The sequence below is a fragment of the Camelina sativa genome, chromosome 20 (genome assembly GCF_030686135.1).
Source record: "Camelina sativa cultivar CO46 ecotype springtype chromosome 20, ASM3068613v1".
Classification (NCBI taxonomy): domain Eukaryota; kingdom Viridiplantae; phylum Streptophyta; class Magnoliopsida; order Brassicales; family Brassicaceae; genus Camelina; species Camelina sativa.
The window spans coordinates 13,293,100-13,317,622 of NC_141899.1; the positions used below are offsets into that span (position 1 = coordinate 13,293,100).

A 24,523-nucleotide genomic window follows, 5' to 3' on the forward strand; every position below is an offset into this window, starting at 1 on the left:
TTCATCTCATTTTTTCTATCTTTTTATCTGGCATTGTTTAAATTATTATTTTTAATGTTAAAACAATAAATGTTCTGATTTTTCCGATTTTAGAAAGTTATTTTCATGTAAACCTTTAGATAGTCATACTTTATTAGATAGAATGAATGAGCAATCACAACCAAACCGATCCACATTGAACACAAGAAAATTGACTTATATGTTTTATAAAATGAACTCACTATTTCACTGCTACCGGTCTACCACTACCAGTCATAACTGACCTTAACATAATTCACGAACATGACTGAAGTGGTGACTTCATGATAAGCATATAATCAAGTATACTTAGTGGATTTTTTTTTTTTAAATTTTATATTTCTTTCATGTAAAAGTTATGATTGTTGTTGAGTCATAAGAATACATTGTATTTTTCTTAGTTGAAAATTTTGAATTGTGTGGGTTCTTCTTATCTTATTATTACTGTATTAGTTTTTTTTTTTTTGGTAAAGTAAAAGATTCAATAGACCTCTTTTCTCTATCCATAGGCAGGTTTGGGTTTTGTCCCAGTTCCCAACAGCCGTGGGGGTGTTCCCATCGGAGTCAGTCTTCACAAACATGGATTTCCTTTTTTGGCGGTTTACAAATGTACCATTTCAAGAATTTTTTCAATGGATTTTGTGGTACATCTCGAAAGCGCGTAATGATAAACTTTTCAGTAATCTGGATTCCAATCTTCTTGCGATTCTACGATTGGTGGAGGATGAGGCCAAGGCATGGGCCCTGGCTCAGGCAGAGGATCTGGCTTTAACATCGGATATTACAGTGGAGGGGGTTCCTCGAGGAGGTCGGGGCTTACGCGCCCCTAGTTCTTCGTCGAGCTTTCTTTGTTTTGTAGATAGCTCTCGGAAAGCAAAGGATAGTTATGCGGGTAGATGGTGGTTTTGCATATCGCCATGGGGGGATCCCCTACCATGGGAGCAGCCAACCTTCGCCGGAGCCTCACCCCTCTTCATGCCGAGATCGAAGCCCTTATATGGGCTATACGATGTATGATCGGGGCAGATAACCAATCTGTCATTTTCCTTACCGACTGGTCTCACTTAGTGAAGATGGTGTCTTCGCCTTCTGAGTGGCCAGCCTTTACACCTTATTTAGAGGACATCCAGGCAGACAAAGCGGAGTTTACCTCCTTTTCCCTAGCCTACGTCATAATTTGGCGCGTCATATTCGCACTGTTCCGAATCTAGCCACTTTTGTTAACAATATCCCATCGTATTAGTTCCATTGAGCCAATCTTGTTTTCTTGTTGTAAAAAAAAAAAAAAAAAAGATGTAAAAAGTAGGAGAAGGTAATTTATAAATTTAAAGGAATTATATGGACCGAGAGGTTTATTTCAGATTAAAAATAAAAATCAAAAACCCCTCTCACTCTCTCTTTCACGGTGGCTTCTTCTTCTTTGGTTTACCGGAGAAATTTAGGGTTTTTTCTCGGCGAACTGAAACAATGGGTACTTCAGTGCAGGTGACGCCCTTGTGCGGCGTTTACAACGAGAATCCTCTCTCCTACTTAGTCTCCGTTGATGGTTTCAACTTCCTCATCGACTGTGGTTGGAACGATCTCTTTGACACATCGCTCCTCGAACCTCTCTCCAGGTCTCTCTCTCTTTATTACCTCCAAATTCGTAATCACTAATTCAATTTGTGTTCGTTTTGGTTTTCTCATTACAAAGTCTGGTTTCGATTCTTCTTGATTTACAGGGTTGCTTCTACTATAGATGCAGTTTTGCTTTCTCATCCAGATACGCTTCACCTTGGTGCTCTTCCTTATGCTATGAAGCAGCTTGGACTCTCTGCTCCCGTTTATGCTACTGAGCCTGTTCATAGATTAGGTCTTCTCACAATGTATGATCAGTTTCTATCCAGGAAGGTGAGGTTTTTTGCATTTGTTGTTTACTTGGGTTATTTTGCACAGTTTTATGCGTTTGTAACACGATGATCTTACTGTTGCAGCAAGTATCCGACTTAGATCTGTTTACACTTGATGACATTGATAATGCTTTCCAGAATGTGATCAGATTGACCTACTCACAGAACTACCATCTTCCTGGTATGTGGTTTACGTAATTCTCGGGTCTTCTAGAAAAATTGACACTTATCTCAAGCAAGTTTCATCTGCATTGTCTATATATCCCATGTCGAGAATGAGTTCACTGACACACATTGAGTATTTTGGTTGTTGAACACATAAGTTATGACTTCGCCTCAAAAGTTTTATCTTTGTCTTATTAGGAAAGGGAGAGGGTATTGTTATTGCTCCTCATGTTGCTGGACACATGTTGGGAGGTAGCATCTGGAGGATAACAAAGGACGGGGAGGATGTTATATATGCTGTCGACTACAATCATCGGAAAGAAAGGTACACATGTTTAGCTGTCACCTGATTTGAAGTTCGAGTATTGTTCTTAACAGTGAATAAAGAGATAGAAACGTGATACTGAATTGTACTTCTTAATTCAGGCATTTAAATGGAACTGTTTTACAGTCTTTTGCTCGGCCTGCTGTTCTGATAACCGATGCTTATCATGCTCTTTATACCAACCAAACCGCAAGACAGCAAAGGGACAAAGAATTTCTAGGTTGGCTTGTAGCTCAATATGTATTATGTCTCTTCTATGGTATTCAAAAATGCCTGCTTTTAACTGGGAGAAACACTTGTGCTTGTTCCCATATGTTAATCAGATACCATTTCAAAACATCTTGAAGTTGGGGGCAATGTTCTATTGCCAGTAGACACTGCGGGTCGAGTCCTGGAACTTCTCTTGATTCTTGAACAGGTAAGAACCACTGTGAATGTATTTTGTTCTCAGTTAATGTTTAGCTATTTATGTAGAGACTGAATATTGATCCAACCTGCAGCATTGGTCACAAAGAGGTTTCAGTTTTCCCATTTACTTTCTCACGTACGTGTCATCTAGCACTATTGACTATGTTAAGAGTTTCCTCGAGTGGATGAGTGACTCCATTTCAAAGTCCTTTGAGACTTCACGTGATAATGCCTTTTTATTGAGGTAGGTTTCTTTATAATAATATCTTATTTTGTGCCGTCGTATGTATACAACACGAAGACATCAAAATGAAATTTAAACACATGCAGGCATGTCACTCTCTTGATAAACAAGACTGATCTGGATAATGCTCCACTTGGTCCAAAGGTTAGTTTACAAACTTATAAGTAATTCAGTAATGTTTGGTAGTAATAGAACTTGGTGGATTTTAAATCTTGTTCATTTCTCAGCTGATAATAGAACGATATGTTTCCTATTGTATGTTTTAGTGACTGAACCTCATTATATAGGTTGTTCTTGCTTCCATGGGTAGTCTCGAAGCCGGTTTTGCTCGTGATATATTTGTGGAGTGGGCAAATGATCCCAGAAATTTAGTCCTCTTTACTGAAACAGGCCAGGTACGTTTTTATAACCCTTACACGGTAAGAAACTAAAATGTATTAGTATTGCTGTAAAGACCTGATGATAGTTTCTTCCTAGTAGTGGTCAATTAGTTAAGTGGGTGTGGGATCGTGATATATGATAATCTTTTTTTTTGTCTTTTGACCTGAATGAGTGTTCACCCAGATTTCTTCATACTTAGTGTAAATATTTCATCTCCAATTTGTACACAATAGGCAGAGATGAGCAACTTAAAGCTGCATTTTCAATCAGAGGTTAAAGCATATAATTGCCAATAAAGCCTGGCTTGCACCTTTCTCCAGGGCTTTCAGTCATAAGTTTAACAATGAGTTACATTCTGTACTTAAAGAGTATACAATATAAAGGTTTTGGTAGACTATCATATTTTTGGCATTGACATCACTGTGCGCAAACTGTCTAGTTGACCATATCCTTCCTTTCAACTGAACAGAAAGAATTTTGTAATCCAGTACTTCCTTTGTTTAACTTCTAGTGAGACATCATCCTGTGCTCGGATGATCGTACTTTTACATGAAATTCAAGCTAGACAAAATTTTATTTATTCAAATAATCAGTTAGGAAAGAAATGGTAGCTATAATTAGTTATTTTACGCTCTTCTCATTTCCGTATGGCAATGCTTTCTTGTCATTGTCAATCCATCCAGAAAACAGAGCATTGCTGAATTATTAAGTTCAATAACACCGTAAAATCCAAGTGAAATCATTGAAATCCTTCATCCACTCTGTTACCTTAGCCAGTGGTCGTGTGTTCCTTAGTTGCGATGGCGATTATTATTTCCATGTGGTCATTCCAAGTTCATGTGATTTAAGATTTGCAAGATGTTTCAGTTTTAATCAATCACATAAAAATAAACTGCTGTTTGTTTGATTTTCTCTTGTCATGTGTTTCTATTTGCAGTTTGGCACTTTAGCTCGCATGCTTCAGTCAGCCCCACCTCCCAAATTTGTTAAAGTCACCATGTCTAAAAGGGTTCCTTTAGCTGGGGAAGAGTTGATTGCATATGAAGAAGAGCAAAACAGACTTAAAAGGGAAGAAGCTTTGCGAGCTAGCCTCGTCAAAGAGGAGGAAATAAAAGCGTCCCATGGATCAGATGATAATTCAAGTGAACCTATGGTCATAGATACCAAGACTACTCACGATGGTAATTTTTGTCTTAAATTATAGAACTTTTTAGTAGCTTTGAATATTCTATTACCTGCGTTACTTCTTAATTTTCATGTAAACTTCAACAGAAATTGAAGTGTATAGTACTGAAACTGGCAGTGCATATGATACTCTCTGTAATGTACTAGTTAGTTGGCCTTAGGAGATGTTTATGGAGTTATCTTGGAGTGAGGTAGAAGCTACATTTAGAAGTCTCATGATACATTTCTGTGTAAATTTGTTAGAACTTTTTCACAGTCCCACAATATCTGTCTTTTTCAATTAGACTTCCTGTTAACTTTGTTGATAGCTGTTCTTTCCATTACGTATTGGTCTGCAACTGACTGACCTTTCACATTTCTGACCACACTTGCAGTTGTTGGTTCTCACGGGCCTGCATATAAAGATATATTGATTGATGGATTTGTTCCCCCATCCAGCAGCGTAGCTCCAATGTTCCCATTCTTTGATAACGGATGTGAATGGGACGAATTTGGGGAGGTTATTAATCCAGATGACTACGTGATCAAGGATGAAGACATGGACCGAGGAGCAATGCATGTACGTTCCTTGTAAATTTGGTCTTTATTTAGCTCTCGTTATATTTGCAACCTAGACTTCTTATATTCCATGATGTGTGCATAGCCGTCCTTATGATGATATTGTTTTTTTTTTAATTAAAAAGAAAAGAGATATAAAAATTCTGTACATTATGCACTGAGGATTTGGGATACAGATAGGTTATCTTTTACCGTAAGTTGCTTAGGCTCCTGATTTGGTATGAGTGCAATTCTTCAGTTGAGTGCACTAGTTCTACCGTTTCATCTTTGTTTCATCTTTATTTTCTCTTTTACAACTGATTGCTTACTAGTACGGTTTGCTATGCTATGGGTGGTGTGGATTGTGTGAACGTATGGCATTGTCCCCATAAATCTCTTAAGCCCCTACTTAAAATCAGCTTTAGGAGCATTTTATGTAGAATCTTGTGTTGCTTATCAAACTTTTGATATAAAATTCCATTTCAGACCGGAGGTGATGTGGATGGAAGGCTTGATGAGGCAACTGCTAGTCTCATGCTTGATACAAGACCTTCGAAAGTCATATCCACCGAGCTCATTGTAAGTAGACTCTATTACAAACTTTATAAGTGCTCCCTACCCATCTAAAGAGCAAGACATCGATAGAGATATTGGTCTCAGCTCAGCTCAGCCTCTCATTTGTTCTCCCTTTCTAGAAACTCTGATTGTTGTTATAGATTGCTTATCAATGATAGCTACAGGGAATAATTGTCTTCTCACTTAGAAGTAGAGAGATAGAATTTCTTGATCTGATGATAGCAGAGAGCTTACAAGCGAAATTTATTAATTGAGTTCTTATCAGATCTTCAGCACAATAATACAACTTATAGATAGTTTGTTGGTTGGATTAGTCGGTCTAATTTTTCTTCTTATTATTATAGAGCAACTTGTGTGTGTCCTTACTTTTATACACTTTTCTTATGTCATCTAGAAGTTGCTGAAGATTATTCTCATAATGTAGGGCTTGCCTGAAATACAAAACAGATATGGTTCTTTTAGTCTTCTGTCTATACCGAGCTGCTGTCTAATTTTCCCTGATAAATGATTTAGTTTGTTGTTATACTCTTGCACAGGTGACTGTTAGTTGTTCACTTGTTAAAATGGACTATGAAGGTCGGTCTGATGGCCGCTCGATCAAGTCAATGATTGCACATGTTTCTCCTCTTAAACTTGTACGTTGCATTTCCTTTTCTCTGGTCTTCTATGTATATATAGTGTTAAGCATTGATATAAATTATGGTGATGTAATGGTATATCATGTGAAGGTTCTGGTGCATGCGATAGCTGAGGCTACAGAGCATTTGAAGCAACACTGCTTGAACAACATCTGTCCACATGTGTACGCTCCTCAAATAGAGGAAACAGTGGATGTAACTTCTGATTTATGTGCTTACAAGGTAGAAATCTGAAACTTATTAGGAAGATCCTTCTATCGCGTGGGTTTTGAGTTGTGATTGAACTAACCTGTATGGTAATACATCATCAGGTCCAACTTTCTGAAAAGCTGATGAGCAATGTGATCTTCAAGAAGGTACCTTTAAAATCCATGGTTATAACATGTATATATTTTCCGGATTTGCATCCAATGATAAATGATGGAATAAAATCAGCTGGGAGATTCGGAAGTAGCTTGGGTGGATTCTGAAGTAGGGAAGACAGAGAGCGACATGAGGTCTCTACAACCGATGACAGGCGCTGCATCTCCACACAAACCTGTTCTAGTAGGTGATCTGAAAATTGCAGACTTCAAGCAGTTTCTATCAAGCAAGGGTGTTCAGGTAGAATTTGCAGGTGGAGGAGCTTTACGTTGTGGTGAATATGTCACTCTACGAAAGGTCGGTCCAACTGGTCAAAAGGTAAATACAAAACATATCTTACAAATATTTACTACAAGTATTACACAATGGCTTAACATGTTTAAAATTTGTGGGGGGCTTGTTCAGGGAGGAGCATCGGGTCCACAGCAAATTCTGATAGAAGGACCCTTGTGTGAAGACTATTACAAAATCAGGGATTATCTTTATTCTCAGTTTTACCTTCTCTGATGAAGATTCTTCTCCTTTCCGCAACACTTTTTAGGTGGTAATATCTCGTAAAGTAGTTATTACCTTGCTTTTTAACCCTCAAATCTTATAAGATTAATGTGTTAGAAATGGCAAAATAGATTTTTCCTAGTCTTTTTGTACTGCCATCTTGGTAGAAAACTTGAAAATTGTATAACTATGGTCATTACCAAAGCTTAAAGGTGTCATTTTGTAACATTGTAGTTGTACCAACGTCGTAAGGGATATATATTACCACTTCTATAGAACCAAAGCTTACCGTTTCATCTTTATAGTCCAAAGATTATGTCAAGAATCGGATTCCAAACAATCGAAAGACCATTTTCATATAAGAGATTTTTAAGACCATCATATAAGTATCAACACCTGGTATTGGCTTTGTGATGATGTGGCATTTAGCTTCTTTACTTGTTAATAGGGATGTCAAAATGGGTAGAAATCCATGGGTTTACCCTGTTTGTCTATTATTTTAACGGGTATGGGTTAAGTTTTTATACCCATTTAAATAAATGGGTTTTGATGGGTTCGTCCAATAGGTTCATGGGTTTATCGGGGTAAACCCATTAGGGTTATGGGTTACTAATGGATTGATTGAAAAAACCAAAATAATATATATATGCATATAATATAATATAGATATATATTAATATGTAAAATATTTTTTTATAACTAATTTATGTAAAATATCTAAAATAAATGTTAAGTTTTTCTACTTTGCTAAAAACAAAAAAGTAAATGATAATATATATATATCAATGATCTAAAATGAACGTGAAAATTTTCTTTAATATCTAGATATTAACTTTTTAAGCTTGAAAACTTTGGTTGGTTTTATAATTCTATTTTGTAATAAGATATTATGGATTTAATATCAATTATTTCATTTTATTTTATTTATATATAGGTAACCCATATAACCCATTTAGCCATTGGGTTTTAAATAATTGGGTTTGGATATATAAATTCAACCCATTATAATAAATGGGTCGGGTTGAACCCGCCCACAAAAGTCTCTAACCCATGTGGGTATGGGTCTGTTCGGGTCGGGTTACCCATTTTGACAACCCTGCCTAAACACGTATGTAATTCATCTTCCGTCTTGGGTAATGGAGCCCCAAATAAAATAACCAATAGTATTTTATTGTAAACATATTCATTATAAAATTTGCCGACTCTTCATTTCTCATCTCACTCCTTGACTCTTCCCCTTCCCAACACTCTTCTTCTTCTTCTTCTTCTTCTTCTTCTTCTTCGTCTTCTCATCTGTCTCTCTCTAGCGTTTGGAGGGTTACTCAAAGCTAATTCAGTCTGCAAAATCTAAGGTATCTGAAGTTGATTTCACTGCCAAAACTTAAGAGTTGTTCATCTCAAGGTTGTAATAAAGTCTATAAACAGTTGTCTCTCCGGTTTTGGCTTGTTATATGCAAATCGATCTACATAGATTTTTTTACTAAGTGTGGTGTTTACATGCACTTGTATTAGTAGATGTATATGTTGTAGCTTTAGGTACTTGCTTTCTAAAGTTACCAAACCACACAACTTTTTTAAAAAATTTACAATAAAATGTAAAAAAAACCTCGTATCCATGTTTTTTTTTAATGGGTATCTTCTCTTCTGAATCATGTGCTTTGAATTTCAGATGAGTAAGAAGAGACCGACCGAGAGAAGATTGTTTCCAGATGATGATAATGGTGGAGGAGATAAGTTTTACAGGCTCAAGGTTCTTTTGGCAAACAGCACTAGTGTGACACTCACACTTACTAACCCTGAGCCTAAAATGTCAATGAAGAATTTTGTTAACCTGGTGAAAGATGAATATGACAAAACCCGGAAAAACTGTGTCTTGTCCGGTAAGAAGAGGAAGAGGGTTGATTGGAATATAGCTGCTAAATCTTATCTCGAGTTTAACGGTGAAAAGATTAAAGAGACCGTTCGATTTGCGAAGTTTAAGCCCGATTTGTGCAATATCATTCGTCTAGATGTGAGTTACTTTTTGATCTTTTCATTATGCTACTTTCTCTGTTTTTTTAGTGTGTTGATTTTGCTAATTATGATATAACTATGTGCCTTGATTGATCTCTGGATCAGGATGGGTCTGGAGAGGGGTCTAATATGTATGAGGTTAGTTTTTACTACATAGTTTTTGCTATGTATAATTGTCTCCTTAAGCTTTGTTTAGTGATGTTCCTGTTCTTTGTTTTTTTTGCAGAACATGTGGGATTTAACACCTGATACTGATTTGCTTAAAGAACTACCACAAACTTATAGCCACTGTTCGAAAAAGCGTTCTAGGCGTCCGCCTCCGCCCCGTCTAGGCGCTAGGCGCTATAGCACCGCCTAGACGACCGCTTTGACCGCCTAAAATTGTAGTATCATCATTTTAGTGTATTTTTAAAATTTTAATTGCACAAATTTAAAATATTTAAAGTTTACTTCTATAAACATAATTAAAAATGTTTAATATGTTATTTAAAATGAATTAAAATAATGTTTTTATTTATTTTTCTGTTTTTGAATTAATATTTTTATTATTTTTATATATATTTTGTATATAATATCAGATATATAATAGTTTATAATGTAAACGCCTAAACCGCCTAAAACCGTCTAAATTCCGATTAGGCGTTCTAGGCGCTAGGCGTTGCATCACCGCCTAGTTAACGCCTAGCGCTAGGCGTTGCATCACCGCCTAGTTAACGCCTAGCGCTTTCTTGAACATTGCTTATAGCTTTGAGACAGCTCTTGCGGATCTAATTGTAAGTTTCTCAGTAAAAAATTGCATGTAATATATTATTGTTACAATTTATGTGTTTTGTGAAAAAATTTGCTCTTATTGACTTATTACAAAGTTGTTTAAAGATTTTTTAAGTGAGTCTTTTATTATAGGATCACTGTAGTTAGGGTAAGGGGTTTTGTAATAGATTGTAGCTAGTTTGACAGCTCAGCAACAATCTGGTAAGTTCGTTAGATGAGAGCTTACGGTTTAATAGGAAATTAGCGTAATTTGGTATAATGGACTTGGTTTAGCGTAAATCTCTCGTTAACCGGCTTGGGCTCTATATTAAACCGGTCTTAGAGTTCATCTTTCTCCATCAATGGTGATTTTCGCAAGGATCTCGGAGGAGTTGGTGCGTACTGATTCGGAGTTTCAAAAGAAGATTTCGAATCCCAGCACGAGAAATGGAGCAGTCTTTGAAACTCGTGTGGGAAGACAGTGCCTGAGAAGGTGGAAAAGTTGAAGACATGTGTCAAGATGAAAGACACCCTCCAGGTGCTCGATGAAATGTCTCTGAAAGACAATACTGCTTGCAGAAAAATAGCTTTTTTGAGATACTATTTGTTTGAGAATGGATGAGAAAAAGCCAAGAGGGGAAGACTTATTCCGTTGGCATTAGCGGCTGTTATCAATGCACTTAGGAGGTACTGATTATTAATTGGCAGGGGAGGGTTAGTTACAAGTATAGATTTGTATACTGTGGCTGCTCCAAAGACGAATCTCAAGAAGCCACCTCATTCTCAGCATGAGGACAATCTCATATTCAGGCTGGCAGTATTGTATGAGTCTTTCTTGTGTTAGTCTGGTGCAGGATCACTCCTATGGAGTTTGTAGTAGTCTGAAGTTATGTTAACAGCTTAGGTTTAGATACGAGATTCTCTTGTTAATCAAATTCTCTTAATGGTGTAGTTGTTTGGTGAACTGAATGAAAGTAGTTTGCTGGTTTAGTTATTTCATTGTTGTGATCTCTGCTTGGTTTCTTTGTGAAATGTAACTCCACGTCGTCTGGATCATCCTTTGATTAACATGTTTAGGATCATATGATTGGGTTTGACTGTGTTAGTTTTCTTGTTTATAAACTCCAGTTTTCATGTTGCTTAGCTTATATCACAGGATAATTCTCTGCAAGCTGTGTGGTCTTGTTCGTCCGGAGATCGAAGACTGATTAGGTTTGTTCTTGTCCTAAAAGGTCATATACTTCAATGAACTTTATCTTTTGTTTTCATGTGATTTCTTTTGCAGTGTCGATGTTCTCGGGGATCGGATTTCAATCTTCGATTCTGGTCCTGGAATGGACAGTAGCGAAACAAATTCTATCGATAAATGGTGAGAATATATTGGTAGAAAATTTCAATTTTACAGTAACTTCACAGTTCAATCAAATTTTCATACCGCGAGTTTGATCTTTAAGCAGTTCTTCATTTTCTTTAACACTGCGCAGGGGGAAAATAGGGGCATCATTACATAGGTCGCAAAAATCCAAAGCTATTGGAGGCAAACCACCATACCTTATGGTACTTACCGCTGCCTCAAGAATCTTAGGAACATTTTTTGCTTGCAGTTTATAAATTATCATGAGTCTTTCTACATAACAAGACTTGCATCTTTGAAGTGAACAGTAATAAACTCGAGTCTTTTACTAATCTGAGGAAGATTCACTATTTTGCTATGTAGCCATTCTTTGGGATGTTTGGATATGGAGGTCCTTATGCTTGTATGCATTTAGGAAGGTGAGAACTCATAATCTATTTACCCGTTGATGTTGACGTCAACCAATGGTTGTCTGCCTTCATTGAGCGCATTTAATTCTCTTCTATGATTAGGCGTACTTTGGTGTCTTCAAAGACGAAACAGTCTAAGAAAGTATTCACCTTGCAACTCAATCGAGAAGCTTTGATTGACAACCGTTCTATCTTAGGAAAAAACTGGAAGGTGATATAATATTTTCATGATTCATCACCCTTTACTGCTCGTCATAGTCTATGTCATTAAATTGTGGATTTAAAAAATTTGAAAGGTTGATGGTGGAATGAGGGATCCTCTGAAGGAGGAAATGAAGTTATCACCTCATGGAAGCTTCACAAAGATACACAGCTTATTTTATGTTGCTACTTGAATTTCTTGAGTTTATCTCTGTTAACAAATATAGTCTCCATGTTTGTTTATTCATATCATGCAGTGATACCTTTTTATTGGAGAATTATGTTCTAATGATAAGATTATGCAAAAGTTTTTTGATGCTGTTCTAGAATCCTATAACAATCTTTCCACTTTCTCCTGCGTGACCTTAATCTATGCTCCTCTGGTTGCATGAATCAGCAAGTTGTAATACACATCTGCTTATCTGAAACTGCTATTCTGTTTTATTTCCAGGTTGAGATATTTGAATCGGAATGTAAAATGCCAGAAATAGATCAACTTCAGTGCAGACTTAAGGATATATATTTTCCTTACATTCAGGTTTTCGTTGGCTAATATTAATACAATATGTGGTGATCCCTTTATGGTGTTTCTTTGTCGGAGGTTTCATTTTTTTTTTTGTCAACATGTAGTGTGATGAAATCTCTAATACTGGGAGGACTGAAAGGCCTGTAGAGTTTCAGGTGTGTTATTATTTCTACAGATGTTTTGGATTTGACATTCTTAGTTTCAACCTTTTCTAATTTCCTTGGTCTTTGTCCAGGTCAATGGATATGATTTAGCTGAGATAGTAGGTGGAGAGGTTGCCACTACCAACCTAAACTCCAAGGGTCGAGAATTTTGGTTTCAGATTCGATTCTTTCATGGTGAAAAAACAAAAGGTATCAACCCTTTGACAGTTCAAGATGCTTCCTCTCAGTTAAGTGTCTGGCAGCTTTTGCTCCAGCATTTGGTAGCAAACAGCCAGAGCTATCATTCTGAAAATATGATTAGACATTTTCAAAAGAACACATATGATTGGATTTTAAAAAGTTTATGTCCTTGTAAACAAAATTGCAGTTGTGAGTGTAACTTACATAGAGATATAGAAACAGATAACAGTTTTTATACCGGAATTCTCAAAAAACCTTTCAAATTGTATTTTTTTTTTGTAGCAACAATGAAAGCTAATGTAACTTAAATGGAGATATTGAAACTAGGGTTCAATATACTTTTTTTCTGTAGAGCGCTGAATTGGAATCCAGAATATTTTATCATATCGTTTGGAGTCTTGACAATATCTTTTTTCATGCAGGGTCATTCCAGGAGGCAAATGCTCGCCTCAAGTTTGCTTATCTTCCAATCATACGGGTATGACAATCCTTTCCAAAGAAACGAACTTGACCATTGCTTTACCTTTCTTGAACTGAACACCTCAAGTTCTGAACTATGTATGTGACAGGAAAAAGAGAGTATTTACAAAGAGAGCAGTAATATTATTCTGGAAAGCTTAGAAAAGGAAGGATACAAAGTTTCTGAAAGCTTCAAAACTTTTAGTCGTCTTTATGTACGAAGACTTGGTCGTCTACTCCCAGAAGTATCTTGGGTTGGTCTTCTTTGTTCACCATTAGTTTTTCTTCCTGGAGTATTCACAGTTCTCTTACCAGAGAATGTTTTGAATGATATTTGACTATTTTTAGTGCGTCAAGGATTTAAAAAGGTAATGACTGTGGGTGAATCCTTGCTTTTGTTTCCAATAACTATGTAGGCATCAATTCCGTTTATGGAAAAGGGGGACAGAGCCACTACTTTGCAGAAATCGTGTCAAAGAGTGATATGCTTCGTCGGTATGATGCCTCGCACTAGTCAATTGTATATGTATCTGTTTGAAATTGTTTTATCCGAGCATGTTTCATGTGCACTCTTTGGTGGTTACAGATTTGGATGCTGGTTTTAGCCCAACGCCTTCAAAAGTGAGCTAACATTATCCTTGATTAGTTAATCTTATTAGTACAATTTTACATGATTATTAAACATGTTTTATGCAGACCGATCTTGCAAGTCAAAGCCCCTTCACTTTGGCTCTGAAAAACTTTGGTAGTAAATCAAAGGAGAAGGATAACGGTTAGTTTAAACCCATTTGAAATCTTAGTTTGCTCTTTTTCCAGTATCTCAAATACATTTAATTCTATGTTTTTTACAGATGTCAGTTTTGTGCTACATAGAGAAGGAAAATCTTTAGTACTTGGGCAAGTGGACCAGGATTATAAGACTTGGGTTCTTGAGATGCATAAGACTTATGATGAAGAAGAGGCGTCAGGGGAAGACGACGCAGTCATTATTTTCGATTCCTTGAATAACAAAGCTCTTTGCATTTCGCCTGATTGTAAAGGTATGCAGCTGCAAACGACTATGCATGCCTTATGCCTTGTTTGGTATAAAAAATAACCAGAAATAATTGTTTCCAATGAAATAATTTTTCAAGATAAAAAATAATTGTTTGGTATTAAACATTTTCAAATTTTTCCAATGAATAACCAGAAATGTGCTGTAAAAGCTTCATGATATCTTGAGTGATAATATTGTCATATTTTTAATTATTCCTTGTATAAAATTATTTGTAACTGCAATGCTTTTGAACTCTAGCTGTGAGGGTGCACAGTGTTATGAAGAGAAAAGGGATTTCATGGAAGCGTGGGCAGAAGATCAGGATTCTGAAAGGTGCATGTGGAGGGGTTCACAAGAATGATGTCTATGCGACAATTGATTATTTTCTAGTTGAAGGTTTCGACGACGAAGCAGGCGGTAAGTACCGCTCAACTATCATTTAAACTACAAACTAAAACCATGCTGAATTGATCTGTCTCTATGTGGTTTCTGAGCAGGTGATGCCCGGATTATATGCAGGTAATTTGTTTTTCCATTTAACTAGTTCTGAATACTCCACGAAGACCATCTAATGGTGAAAAAAGAAGACTAACCCAAGATACTCCAGGATGACTTCACTATCTCTAATTCTTGTATTCTGAATCTAAATTTTTGATCTAGGCAAATCAATTGCTCTGAAGATGAGGGATGCATTCTTTCAATGACTAAAGGAGTTTCAAGATTGGAACTACGAAGTTCTTCATCTTTTCGAATCAGTATTATTGACTCTGGAATGGTCAAACTGCTGAACCCTTAAATCATATTCTTTTTCTTTTGCATACTCTCTTAACTTCACTCTAGATGAAATGGAATGGAATAGGAAAATTGAGAAGCAACGGGAAAAGGATCCATCGAGAATTGATTTGCTGGATGAGAAAGATTGCAGAGCATTGAACATTGATGGGGTAGGAACGTTTCTTTTCTTACTAAAAATGAGTCAGATATAGTAATAGGGTTTGCTGTTACAGTATCATTAACTTCCAGATAACGTTTTATTTATGAACATGCCATAGGAATCATCATTTGGTGATTCAGTGCGTGCTGGAGAAACTCCCCCGAAACAGATTGTTGCAGTTGTTCGACCTGCTAGCTTCACATCTTCAAAAGTGTCGAAAAAGTTGGATCAGAAACATATTGTGAAGATGGATGGAGACATGCTCATGGAAGTCGAATTTCAAGATACGAATATAAAATCAAGGGATATGAATACCAAAATTTTGTATTCAGATCACTGTTTTCCTACATCCTGTAAGGGGTTTCATGGTCTCTACATCTTTCCACTTCTGTCAAAGCACCCCGACATGTTCAATAAAGCTGGCATTTACAACTTTTGTTTCTCTATAATCTTTATCTGCCATTTAAGTTTCTCGAGTAATCATATAACCAAATTTTCGAACACTTTCCTTTCAGGGAAAATCGATTACTGCTAAGAAAAAGGTGGTTGTTGAACCGTCTTCAAATGTGGGATGTTGGAAACTTGCTACTAATCTTGAGTCTGCACGGCAGTATAATGTTCAGTAAGGCTCTTACATTCTTCAGAATGGGACATACATGTGACCTTTCTCTTGTTCCTGCACTTAGGATTTCAAATTTTATCAATGTAATGATGTATACAGGGTGGGTTCTTCACTTCCTCCTTGCTCTATCGCTTGCTTTGATGAATATGAAAATCAGATACCATTCACTTCTGTTCCAACTCTGGAAGTTGAACTGAAAGCCAGCCCCGGATTCCAAAGAAAGATTGATATGATTGAGGCCAACCTGGTAGATGATGGAATTCTCAAAGTAGAGGTATTTAACATCTTCAAACACTAATGTTATGACTATATTTTTGTTATCGAGAGAGTGTCAGATACCAAATTAAGCTCCTAGTGGTAGCTGAAGAAGACCTTTGATGGCTGTTGAATTTCTGGCAAAGTCTATAACTTTCCAATTTTCTGAAACTAATGCAGAATATGCTCGTTGAGACTGATGGGTTAGATCAGATCAGGCCAGATTATAATGCAACCTTAAAGATATGCTCCAAGGACGAACCATTTTCCGTCTCAGTTGCTTGTAAAAGTAAGCCTAATGCTTTATTTTTGTATAGTAGCAGTCTTTATATGTCTGTGCTACAATATCTTGTAGTAAGATACGGGAAGGAGTTATCAAAATATCTTGTATCGATCAGTAATGTTACTCCAACTAAATGAACTTTTTGTAAATTTAACTTTGTTTATGGAACTGAGAAAATTGACAACAGTAGGAAGTGTTTTGAGATGCAAACTAACCTGATTTAATATGAGTACTTTTGTGTAGAATAGTTATTTATTTCACAATCTTTTCATATTCCAGTTAATCCTGGGCCTATGAAGCGTGTTGTTGAGATGTATCCAGAGGCTTTGGAAAATTTGCTTCCTGATTCTACTGCTCAAAATTATATCTTGGAGGTATATGTAATAAAAGTTCTTTACATTTTAAGTGTTATGTAATGAATAATTCCACTGAGTACAATTTTTTTCTTGCAGGTGTTTGATGGATATAATAACCATGTTGCAGAAGGGACTAATGTTATGATTTGTACTGAGGGCTATTGTATGAAAGACTCGATGGGCTTGAACCGAAAGGTGCGAGGAGCTTATTTTCTTAAAATAATCAACTTCTGGGATACCCTATTATAAGCTTTGTTTCTAGTTCATTGGTCTGTTTGATGACTGTGTATTGACAAATGTTCTATTCACTCGTTAAGCTCATTGATCATGTCACAGGTTGATAGTTGTGGCTGCGTTGATCTGTCTGGAATTCTCCAAGTAACGGCCGGCTATGGAAAATCTAGTAACATTTGCCACCATTCTTTTGTAAGATGTAACAAGAGATATCTGCTAATTGTCTAATGTATTTTTTTGCTTTTTCTGTGTAGTATCACTCTCGGTTATGTCTGGTATCGATGAGATCTTCAAGAAAGAGTCTTTGATTGAGAAACGAGAGCTCAGGCTCTTAACAAAGGTTTATCTTGTTCTAAAGTTTTGTCTTTCATTTTCTCTCCCTACACATTTTTTTCATGTTTTTTTAATCCTTTCTCATTCTGAAATTGATTGTTTTGATCAGCTGCCCGACTGCTGTACTGCTGGTACAAATCTTACAAACCTCAAGTTCAAAGTGACGGATTCAGATGGTGTTATTGATACTAGTATCCATCATGATGAAAATTCTGGATATTTCCATACCATTAGCATTGAATCTGATTCAAGCTGCGTTGAGAATGCCATCAGATATGCATTTCTTCACGGGTTCTGCAAAGTTCCTACACTTTCCCTACCTGATAGCGAGGGTGACGTTTCTTTCAGGGTTTTCCATTCTCGGTTTCCCGAGATTCATATGAGCTTCAAGGTAGAAATTTGTGGACTGGGTTATCTTACAATATGTTTTTACCATGAGTAGAAAATGCAGGTTGTTGAGAACATGTCCTCTTAATTTACAGATTCAGCTAACGCCTGCTCAGACATTTGAAAGAGATGAGATTGGGTGTTCTACACCTTATCCAAGGATGAGTTTCACACCTCAATCAAAGATGGCTTCAACCACAAATTCATCGGTGGCTCCAACTGGACAATCTCCATGTTCACAGTTTAGAGTTTTGAACATTAAGGCATCGTCATCGACTCTCGGTAGCCAAACTGGCCTGATGGATATGGCACAGTTCACTGAGGTATGGCCATCACCATTTGAGCTACAGATACTGATCTTTACGTTTCATTTATGCCTCAATTTGAAAATGGTCCCCTTTTCCTGCAGAGCTTAAAAGAAAAACTCATTAGATACAGTGAACACAGAGAGGAAGTAGATGAGCGCCTAAAATGCTTGGAAGCTGAACTAAACCAGGCTAAGGAAGAGTTGAATTCCTTGCAAGGTAACTATTATCTTGTTTTAGATCAGACTGAAGTTTCAAAAGTTTGATAACTATGATGGGGATTGAAGTTGCATTGATGCTAATTTTCGCATTTTTTGTTGCTTACTGAACTGCCCTCATCTTTTTATTCTGAAAACACTTAAAGCTTAGTTTCACAAAATCGTGATTAGAACATAATCTTACTTCAATAATTTTCTGAGACAAAAGAATGGCGAATGGTAAGCACAAACCCAATTCATACCTGTTCATGTTGCCTTTATCACAGATTCTCTGGAAACTCTCGGTGCTACGTTCCCAGAATGCCTATCCACCAAAGAATCAATGATGAAACAGATTGAAGAGAAGCATCATAACACTGCATCATCGGTTTTCTGTTATTTGTACAGAGAGGCTCCCCCTCCGCAGTCACTGCTTCTGTCAAAGAAAGGATTGTTTGGCCTTGTAGCACTTCTTGGTTCAGTTGCCTCCACCTCCCTTAGCAGGTGAAATCAATTTATCGCCATAGTTTACTGATAATAGTGTCTATACTTGGGCAAAAACTTTTGTATCTGAAGTAATATGGTATGACAGGGTGTTGTCTGAATGTTTGGGAGAAGACATGATGCTCGCTTTGGTATGCAAATCGGCACAATGTGGCTCGAGTAGTGCTGAGTATCTCAGGCTTCAATCTGAAGCAGTTAGACTTGGAAGATCTATAACCAATCATCGGTTTCATGTTCTATGTCTTGATGCAATTAGGTATGCTTTTAACTTTTGGATAGATGCTTAAAATCGTTTCTGACAGAACTATAAAAGTTTTCTGGTGACCGTTTCCAACCATGCAGACCTTGGAAGGATGGACTTTTGGAGAACGATCCTCAGAAGAAATTAGCCATGGATGACCCGAAGCTGTCCGATGGAGATCCTATACCGGGTTTCAAAGGCTATGCCGTGAACATGATTGATTTGGATACAGAGGCGCTCTGTATACAAACATACTCAGGATACGGGCTTAGAGAGACATTGTTCTACCATCTCTTTGGGAATTTACAGGTATATGAGACTCAAAAGCAAGTTGAAGCAGCTCTTCCACACATCAATGGTGGTGATGCAGTCTCTTTAGATGGTTTTATAGCCAAAGGAAACGGATTCATATATTCTGGGTGCAGGTACTTGACTTTTTCTTGATCCTTATATCCATTTCAGTTCTTGCATTCAAACTGTAATGCTCAAATATTGAAAGGGAGCTTATTAATTTTCCAAATTTATCTTCGTTTCTTCTTCTTGTCCAAGTTAGCTTTTGAGGTTTATTTCCTAGAATTGATATGTAACTGATGTTGATATGATGTTTGGTTTTTGGATCAGCAAACCGGAAATTCATTTCCCGATCACAGTAACGGAGAATGAAGAAGAGAAGCTGAGAAATTTGGAAGCAGCAAGAGACAGAGTGAGAATGGCAGCGAAGATAATAGAGGAGGAGAAGTGCTTATTGCGTAAGTTAGAGAAAAAAATGAAGAAAGAAAATGAAGCGTATCACAATGCAACAAACTCTTTAGAGCTAATCCAGACTCTGTCCCCTGAATGAGATTGAGTTATGAGTTAAACTGAACCTAAAACGATTCAAACAGTGATGTTACCTGTTGGTTAATCGGTTTTGTTTTGGTGATTATAATAAGTAGTCACTTTTGTTCTGAAGATTTCTTTTTGTTCATCTATCCTTTTTCAAAATTATTTCTGATTTTGTTTTTTAATATTTTGCTGCTATGATCTTTTTAATAAATAGATATTGAGAAGTGAGAACTGAACAAACTTATGTATAAGAAAATAGCCACATAGTTATACCCAAATAAGAATATTTCTTTTATAACCATGATGATAGCAAAACCATGTTATAGCAAGGGAATTTTATGAGAAATGCCAATTTCAAAATTAAAGTTGTGAAAAATGCCACTTTTTGTTTCCTTCTTAGAAATGCCATTTTTTTGTTTGTGCCATATAAGAAAAATACAATTTTACCCTTAAATTACAGGAAATGAATTTTTTTTTAAATGAGAAAATTGTGCAATTAAGTTTTTGTCCACCACATTTATGTCCTTCGGTCTGATGAGTGACCAGATCCGCTTTGTTGACAAACACTTGTCCACCCCAATTATGTCTACCGCTCTTTTAGTAGACTAGATCTGCTTGGTTTGATAACACTTGTCCACCCCAATTATGTCTTCCGTTTTTTTAGTAGACCAGATCTGCTTGGTTTGATAACACTTGTCCATCAATAACATAAAACCATATTTTCCACTCTTCATGTATGCAGATGCATATACAGACCTTATTGTGTCTCCGGTGGACCAAATTCAATGCTTGGACAGGTTTTTGTCCACCATAGTCGTCCATCGGTTTTTTTAGTGAACCAAATCCGCTTGGTTAACTTAAAACTGGTCCACCCTTGTAGTGCCCATGTCCACGCTAATTGTTAATCGACAAGTGGATAGACAAATGTCGGTAGACCAGATCCGAATCATGTCTTCTAAATCTAGTCCATCAAGTAATATCTAGCTTTACTTCCAATGATGGCTTCTTGGATTCCAACACTTGTGTCCACCAGCTGAACCGCAGATCTGAGTAACAGAGAAAAAAAATTAATCAGATCTGAAAATTGATATCTTCAAATAGATAAAATTGATAGACTTAATAGACACAAAAATTAGGTAATGTCTCTTACCTTGTGTAGTCCAATTCTGTGAAAAACAATGTTGTAGAAACAATAAATGGAGAGATTCGAATGTGAAAAGATGATGGATTGCAGAGAAATTAAAGGTTTTGTGAAAAGATGAGAGGTTGTAGAAAGAAAGAGAAACAGATGAAAAAAGTGATAATAGATTTTGGAAAGAAAAATATGGTAATTAAAAACAATAAATTTAGCAGGGTAAATTTGTCTTTCTAATTTGCTCTTGTGGCAGGCGGGAGAAGAAATAAACGAAAATGGCATTTTCCAAAAGAGTTGTCACTGTACATGACATAAATAATAAATTTCTCTTATAGCAAACCCACCTTTGTATTGCTCGGCGTTACATCATAGCAAACCCATCAATCCAACCGACAAGAAAAGAAAGATTGATGGTAAATAAAAAATGGGAAGAGATGTATATATGAAGTAGGGGACGATTTACCAATTTTACAACGTGATTTTTTTGTTAGATTAGTGAAAAGATGGGTCGACTTCGAATGACATACAGCAGCCAGGACTGACAAATCTATATGTAGATTAGACCTCTTTTAATCATTTATCAAGTGGTACGGTTCAAAGAAAATAGAAAAAACCGGCGAATCAATTACAGACCATTTTTATTTACAAATAAAGTTGGTTTTGTGGCGGTTTATCGTTTGCCCGATTTTTAGGATGGACTAAACTACTGATGAATTTGTTCGTTCTGACCGTCATCACCGTTCAAACCCATATTCTCTAATTAAACTGAGACAAAAAAAAAAACTATATGGTTAAGAAAAACAAAGAAAATTGATCATGACAAAAGTTATAAAGGTTAGGCATATGTAGTTTAATCAGAAATGTTAGGCAAGAGTATGGATGTGAATTTGAGCCAAAGCTCTCATTGTAGGACGGGTACGTGTTGACAAGTTTCTACCCATATAAAAGCTGTGTATATTGTGGAATGTGGTTACTATAATAGTAGACTCATAGCAAATTGAAAATCCTCTAAATTATTTTATTGATGTTTTGATTGTAATGAAACGATTTAAGTCGATGAATGTAAGACATCTGAATTTATATATTTTAGTACACGAAGTTATTAAAATTTTCCTACTATTCGTTACATAAACATATTAGTTATTTTCTATAGTTCAAAAACATAATAATTATTACAAAAAGACTTCTGTATTAAGTAATTATCAATCATTTGTAAAGCTCTTTGATAAATAAATATATTATAATGACAATATATAATACCAATATGGTGCTTCAGAAAATTATTAAAACTTCAGATGACATATTTTAAAATAACAACATTTCTATTTATGTTAAAAAAAAAAATGTTTCTGTAAAATCTGCCTATTATATAAAAACATGCCTGATTTTTTATATTTAATTTTGTACAAATTTTATTATATGATATCTGTCAACAAAGTGTGGATTAAGAAAATAATAAGTGCGGTAAGGACTCGTGGGGCTTCAAAAATAGTTAATATTTTGTCATAAACAGAAGGGTTGAGGAAACAATAATTTATAATTCACAACAACAATAAGTTAGTTTTCTCATTTATAATTCGTACTACAACAATAACAACATTATGCTATACTAGATGAGGACTCGCCCGATGTGCGGGTTTTAAGTTTTATAAATTAAATTAAATTTAAAAATATATATAATAAAACTTGTTGTTAGTTATTTATAAATTTTATTTTTGTTATAATACATTGATTTATATCCATTTACAAATCTTTTATGTATGTTACTATTAAAAATGTATTTTTTTACACCGAAATATACTCTGTGTTACAAATATATTCTTTATCACCACCTAGAAAATGTCAACTATCTTACTTTCATTTCTGCATAGTTTTTTAATTACTAAAATTGTTGGATCAAAAAACATTTTGAATAAAAAGTATATTACATAATAAACTAAGCAATGATATATCATCAAAATAATGTATGACCACCATAGCGAAAAACCTCAGCTCTGCCATCATCCCTTCTGGAGAGAACTTTGCGTGCAACCTCCTCCACCATGGAGAGATAACCTTGCGTACAACCTCCTCCACCTTCCTCTCTTGGTGAGATAACCTTGTGTCCAACCTTCACCACCATAGAGAGAACCTGGCTGTGTCGTCCTTCTATGTGGAAAGAACATGTTCACGTCTTTTTGCTATCTCTCAAAATGGCTTGCTCCGACAACCAATGAAAGTAAAAACATTTTTCTAACGTTACAAAATCTTTTGATAGTAACTAATGTTAAATTTTCTAATGTATTTGTGATAGTGACTATGCAGAAGTGAAAGTAAAATAGTTGGATTAATGTGTTTATATATTACATAATATACTAATCAATGATGTATCATCACAATAATGTATGACCGCCATGGAGAAAATTTCGGCTCCGCCCTCATCCCTTATGGAGAGAACATTGCGTCCAACCTGCTCCACCATGGAGAGAACCTTGGCTCCGCCTTCCTCCCTTGGGAGATAACCTTGCGTCCAACCTCCTCCACCTCTCTCTCTTAGGGAGATAACCTTGTGTCCAATCTTCTCCACCATAGAGAGAACCTCGGCTCTGCCCTTCTCCTGTGTGGAGAGAAAATGTTCAAGTCTTTTTGCTATCTCAAAATAGCTTGCTCCAACAACCATTGAAAGTAAAAACCTTTTTCTAACGTCACACTATATTGTGATATAACTACTGTTAAATTTCCCAATGTACTCGTGGAAATGCCTTTGACACACCATGATGTAGTCTCTGTCTCTGTAACACCTAAACCGCCACCTTGCTTAGTGAGCCCATGTCCACTCTCAGTCCATGGCCCACTTTCCTAAGTGGGCCCTACATCTATTCTCGGCATGTGGATCCACCCATATTTGATGGCAGGTTTGTTACGTCTTGGAGGCTTTAAAAACTTGTTTACCGACCCTACAAATCAACAAATGATCTTTTCCTGCGTTTTGTCCTCACTCGCACAGTTTCGACAATCACTTCCAGGAAGGTCACCCATCATGAAGTTCTTTCAGGACTCTTGACCAAAAAAATAAGTGCATTTTGGTGACATATGTGGTCATATCAATTCTTTTAAACCTTTCCGCAAACCAGGGTATCAGAGTCTTTGAGATCCTATAGATCTATCAACAAAGATTTATGTTTTTCCAATCTATCTATCTATGTTTGTTGTAAGCTTGTGTTTGATTAACTTATTTTATCTATCCATTAGGTTGATGAGCTTCTACTCGTTATCTCCATTTGGGATTGAGTGAAAATAATGGTAAAAATTATGTTTGCAAAAAAAAAGGGTTTATGACCAACCTATCAAGGTTGAGAAATTAGAAGAAAATTAATTTGGCATAATTAAAAAAACAATAAAAAATTATAAGCATGTAATATATCCTAAATAATTCAAAGATGAAAATATAAATTAAATAAAACAATCTAAAAATACTACAATAAATTTTAAAATACAGTATTAGGAAAAGAAGATGCATATATTAATCTTTTTTTAGGTCATCATATTATTCTTACCTATTCCCAACTGGAAAAGGAGAAAGTAGGAGAAAATTTGGTTTAAAAAATAAGGAAAA

At 36.0% G+C, this 24,523-nt stretch overlaps 2 protein-coding genes and 1 long non-coding RNA gene across 3 annotated transcripts; 2 read left to right on the forward strand and 1 right to left on the reverse strand.

Annotated features, from left to right (window-relative positions):
- The first annotated feature begins 1,366 nt into the window (after positions 1 to 1,366).
- Positions 1,367 to 7,452, forward strand: LOC104770745 (cleavage and polyadenylation specificity factor subunit 2). The gene is made up of 17 exons (XM_010495204.3): positions 1,367 to 1,634; positions 1,740 to 1,908; positions 1,992 to 2,088; positions 2,271 to 2,397; positions 2,499 to 2,617; positions 2,721 to 2,815; positions 2,898 to 3,049; positions 3,136 to 3,193; positions 3,337 to 3,444; positions 4,368 to 4,611; positions 4,990 to 5,174; positions 5,639 to 5,731; positions 6,265 to 6,363; positions 6,457 to 6,588; positions 6,678 to 6,722; positions 6,802 to 7,047; positions 7,135 to 7,452. Exons 1-17 carry the CDS (start codon positions 1,486 to 1,488, stop codon positions 7,234 to 7,236), a joined length of 2,220 nt encoding a protein of 739 aa, XP_010493506.1. The 5' UTR covers positions 1,367 to 1,485; the 3' UTR covers positions 7,237 to 7,452.
- Positions 7,453 to 8,490: 1,038 nt separating this feature from the next.
- Positions 8,491 to 19,955, forward strand: LOC104770746 (structural maintenance of chromosomes flexible hinge domain-containing protein GMI1-like). The gene is made up of 39 exons (XM_087506013.1): positions 8,491 to 8,576; positions 8,894 to 9,235; positions 9,343 to 9,375; positions 9,464 to 9,515; positions 9,976 to 10,010; positions 11,144 to 11,199; positions 11,273 to 11,356; positions 11,472 to 11,544; positions 11,705 to 11,760; positions 11,854 to 11,962; positions 12,048 to 12,134; positions 12,404 to 12,490; positions 12,583 to 12,633; positions 12,714 to 12,831; positions 13,245 to 13,300; positions 13,392 to 13,535; positions 13,698 to 13,776; positions 13,868 to 13,902; positions 13,978 to 14,053; positions 14,133 to 14,321; positions 14,576 to 14,734; positions 14,815 to 14,836; positions 14,978 to 15,099; positions 15,152 to 15,261; positions 15,370 to 15,699; positions 15,767 to 15,873; positions 15,973 to 16,147; positions 16,309 to 16,417; positions 16,691 to 16,785; positions 16,864 to 16,962; positions 17,104 to 17,170; positions 17,256 to 17,341; positions 17,444 to 17,725; positions 17,817 to 18,044; positions 18,131 to 18,245; positions 18,511 to 18,727; positions 18,816 to 18,983; positions 19,070 to 19,393; positions 19,590 to 19,955. The coding sequence occupies exons 2-39, from the start codon at positions 8,894 to 8,896 to the stop codon at positions 19,807 to 19,809; spliced, it is 4,797 nt and encodes a 1,598-aa protein (XP_087362139.1). The 5' UTR covers positions 8,491 to 8,576; the 3' UTR covers positions 19,810 to 19,955.
- Positions 19,956 to 20,062: 107 nt separating this feature from the next.
- On the reverse strand, positions 20,063 to 21,098 carry LOC147918806 (uncharacterized). Its single transcript, XR_015593630.1, has 2 exons — positions 20,944 to 21,098; positions 20,063 to 20,839 (listed from the first exon to the last, which is right to left on the reverse strand). It is a non-coding gene; the product is annotated as an uncharacterized LOC147918806 (long non-coding RNA).
- Between the last annotated feature and the right edge of the window lie 3,425 nt (positions 21,099 to 24,523).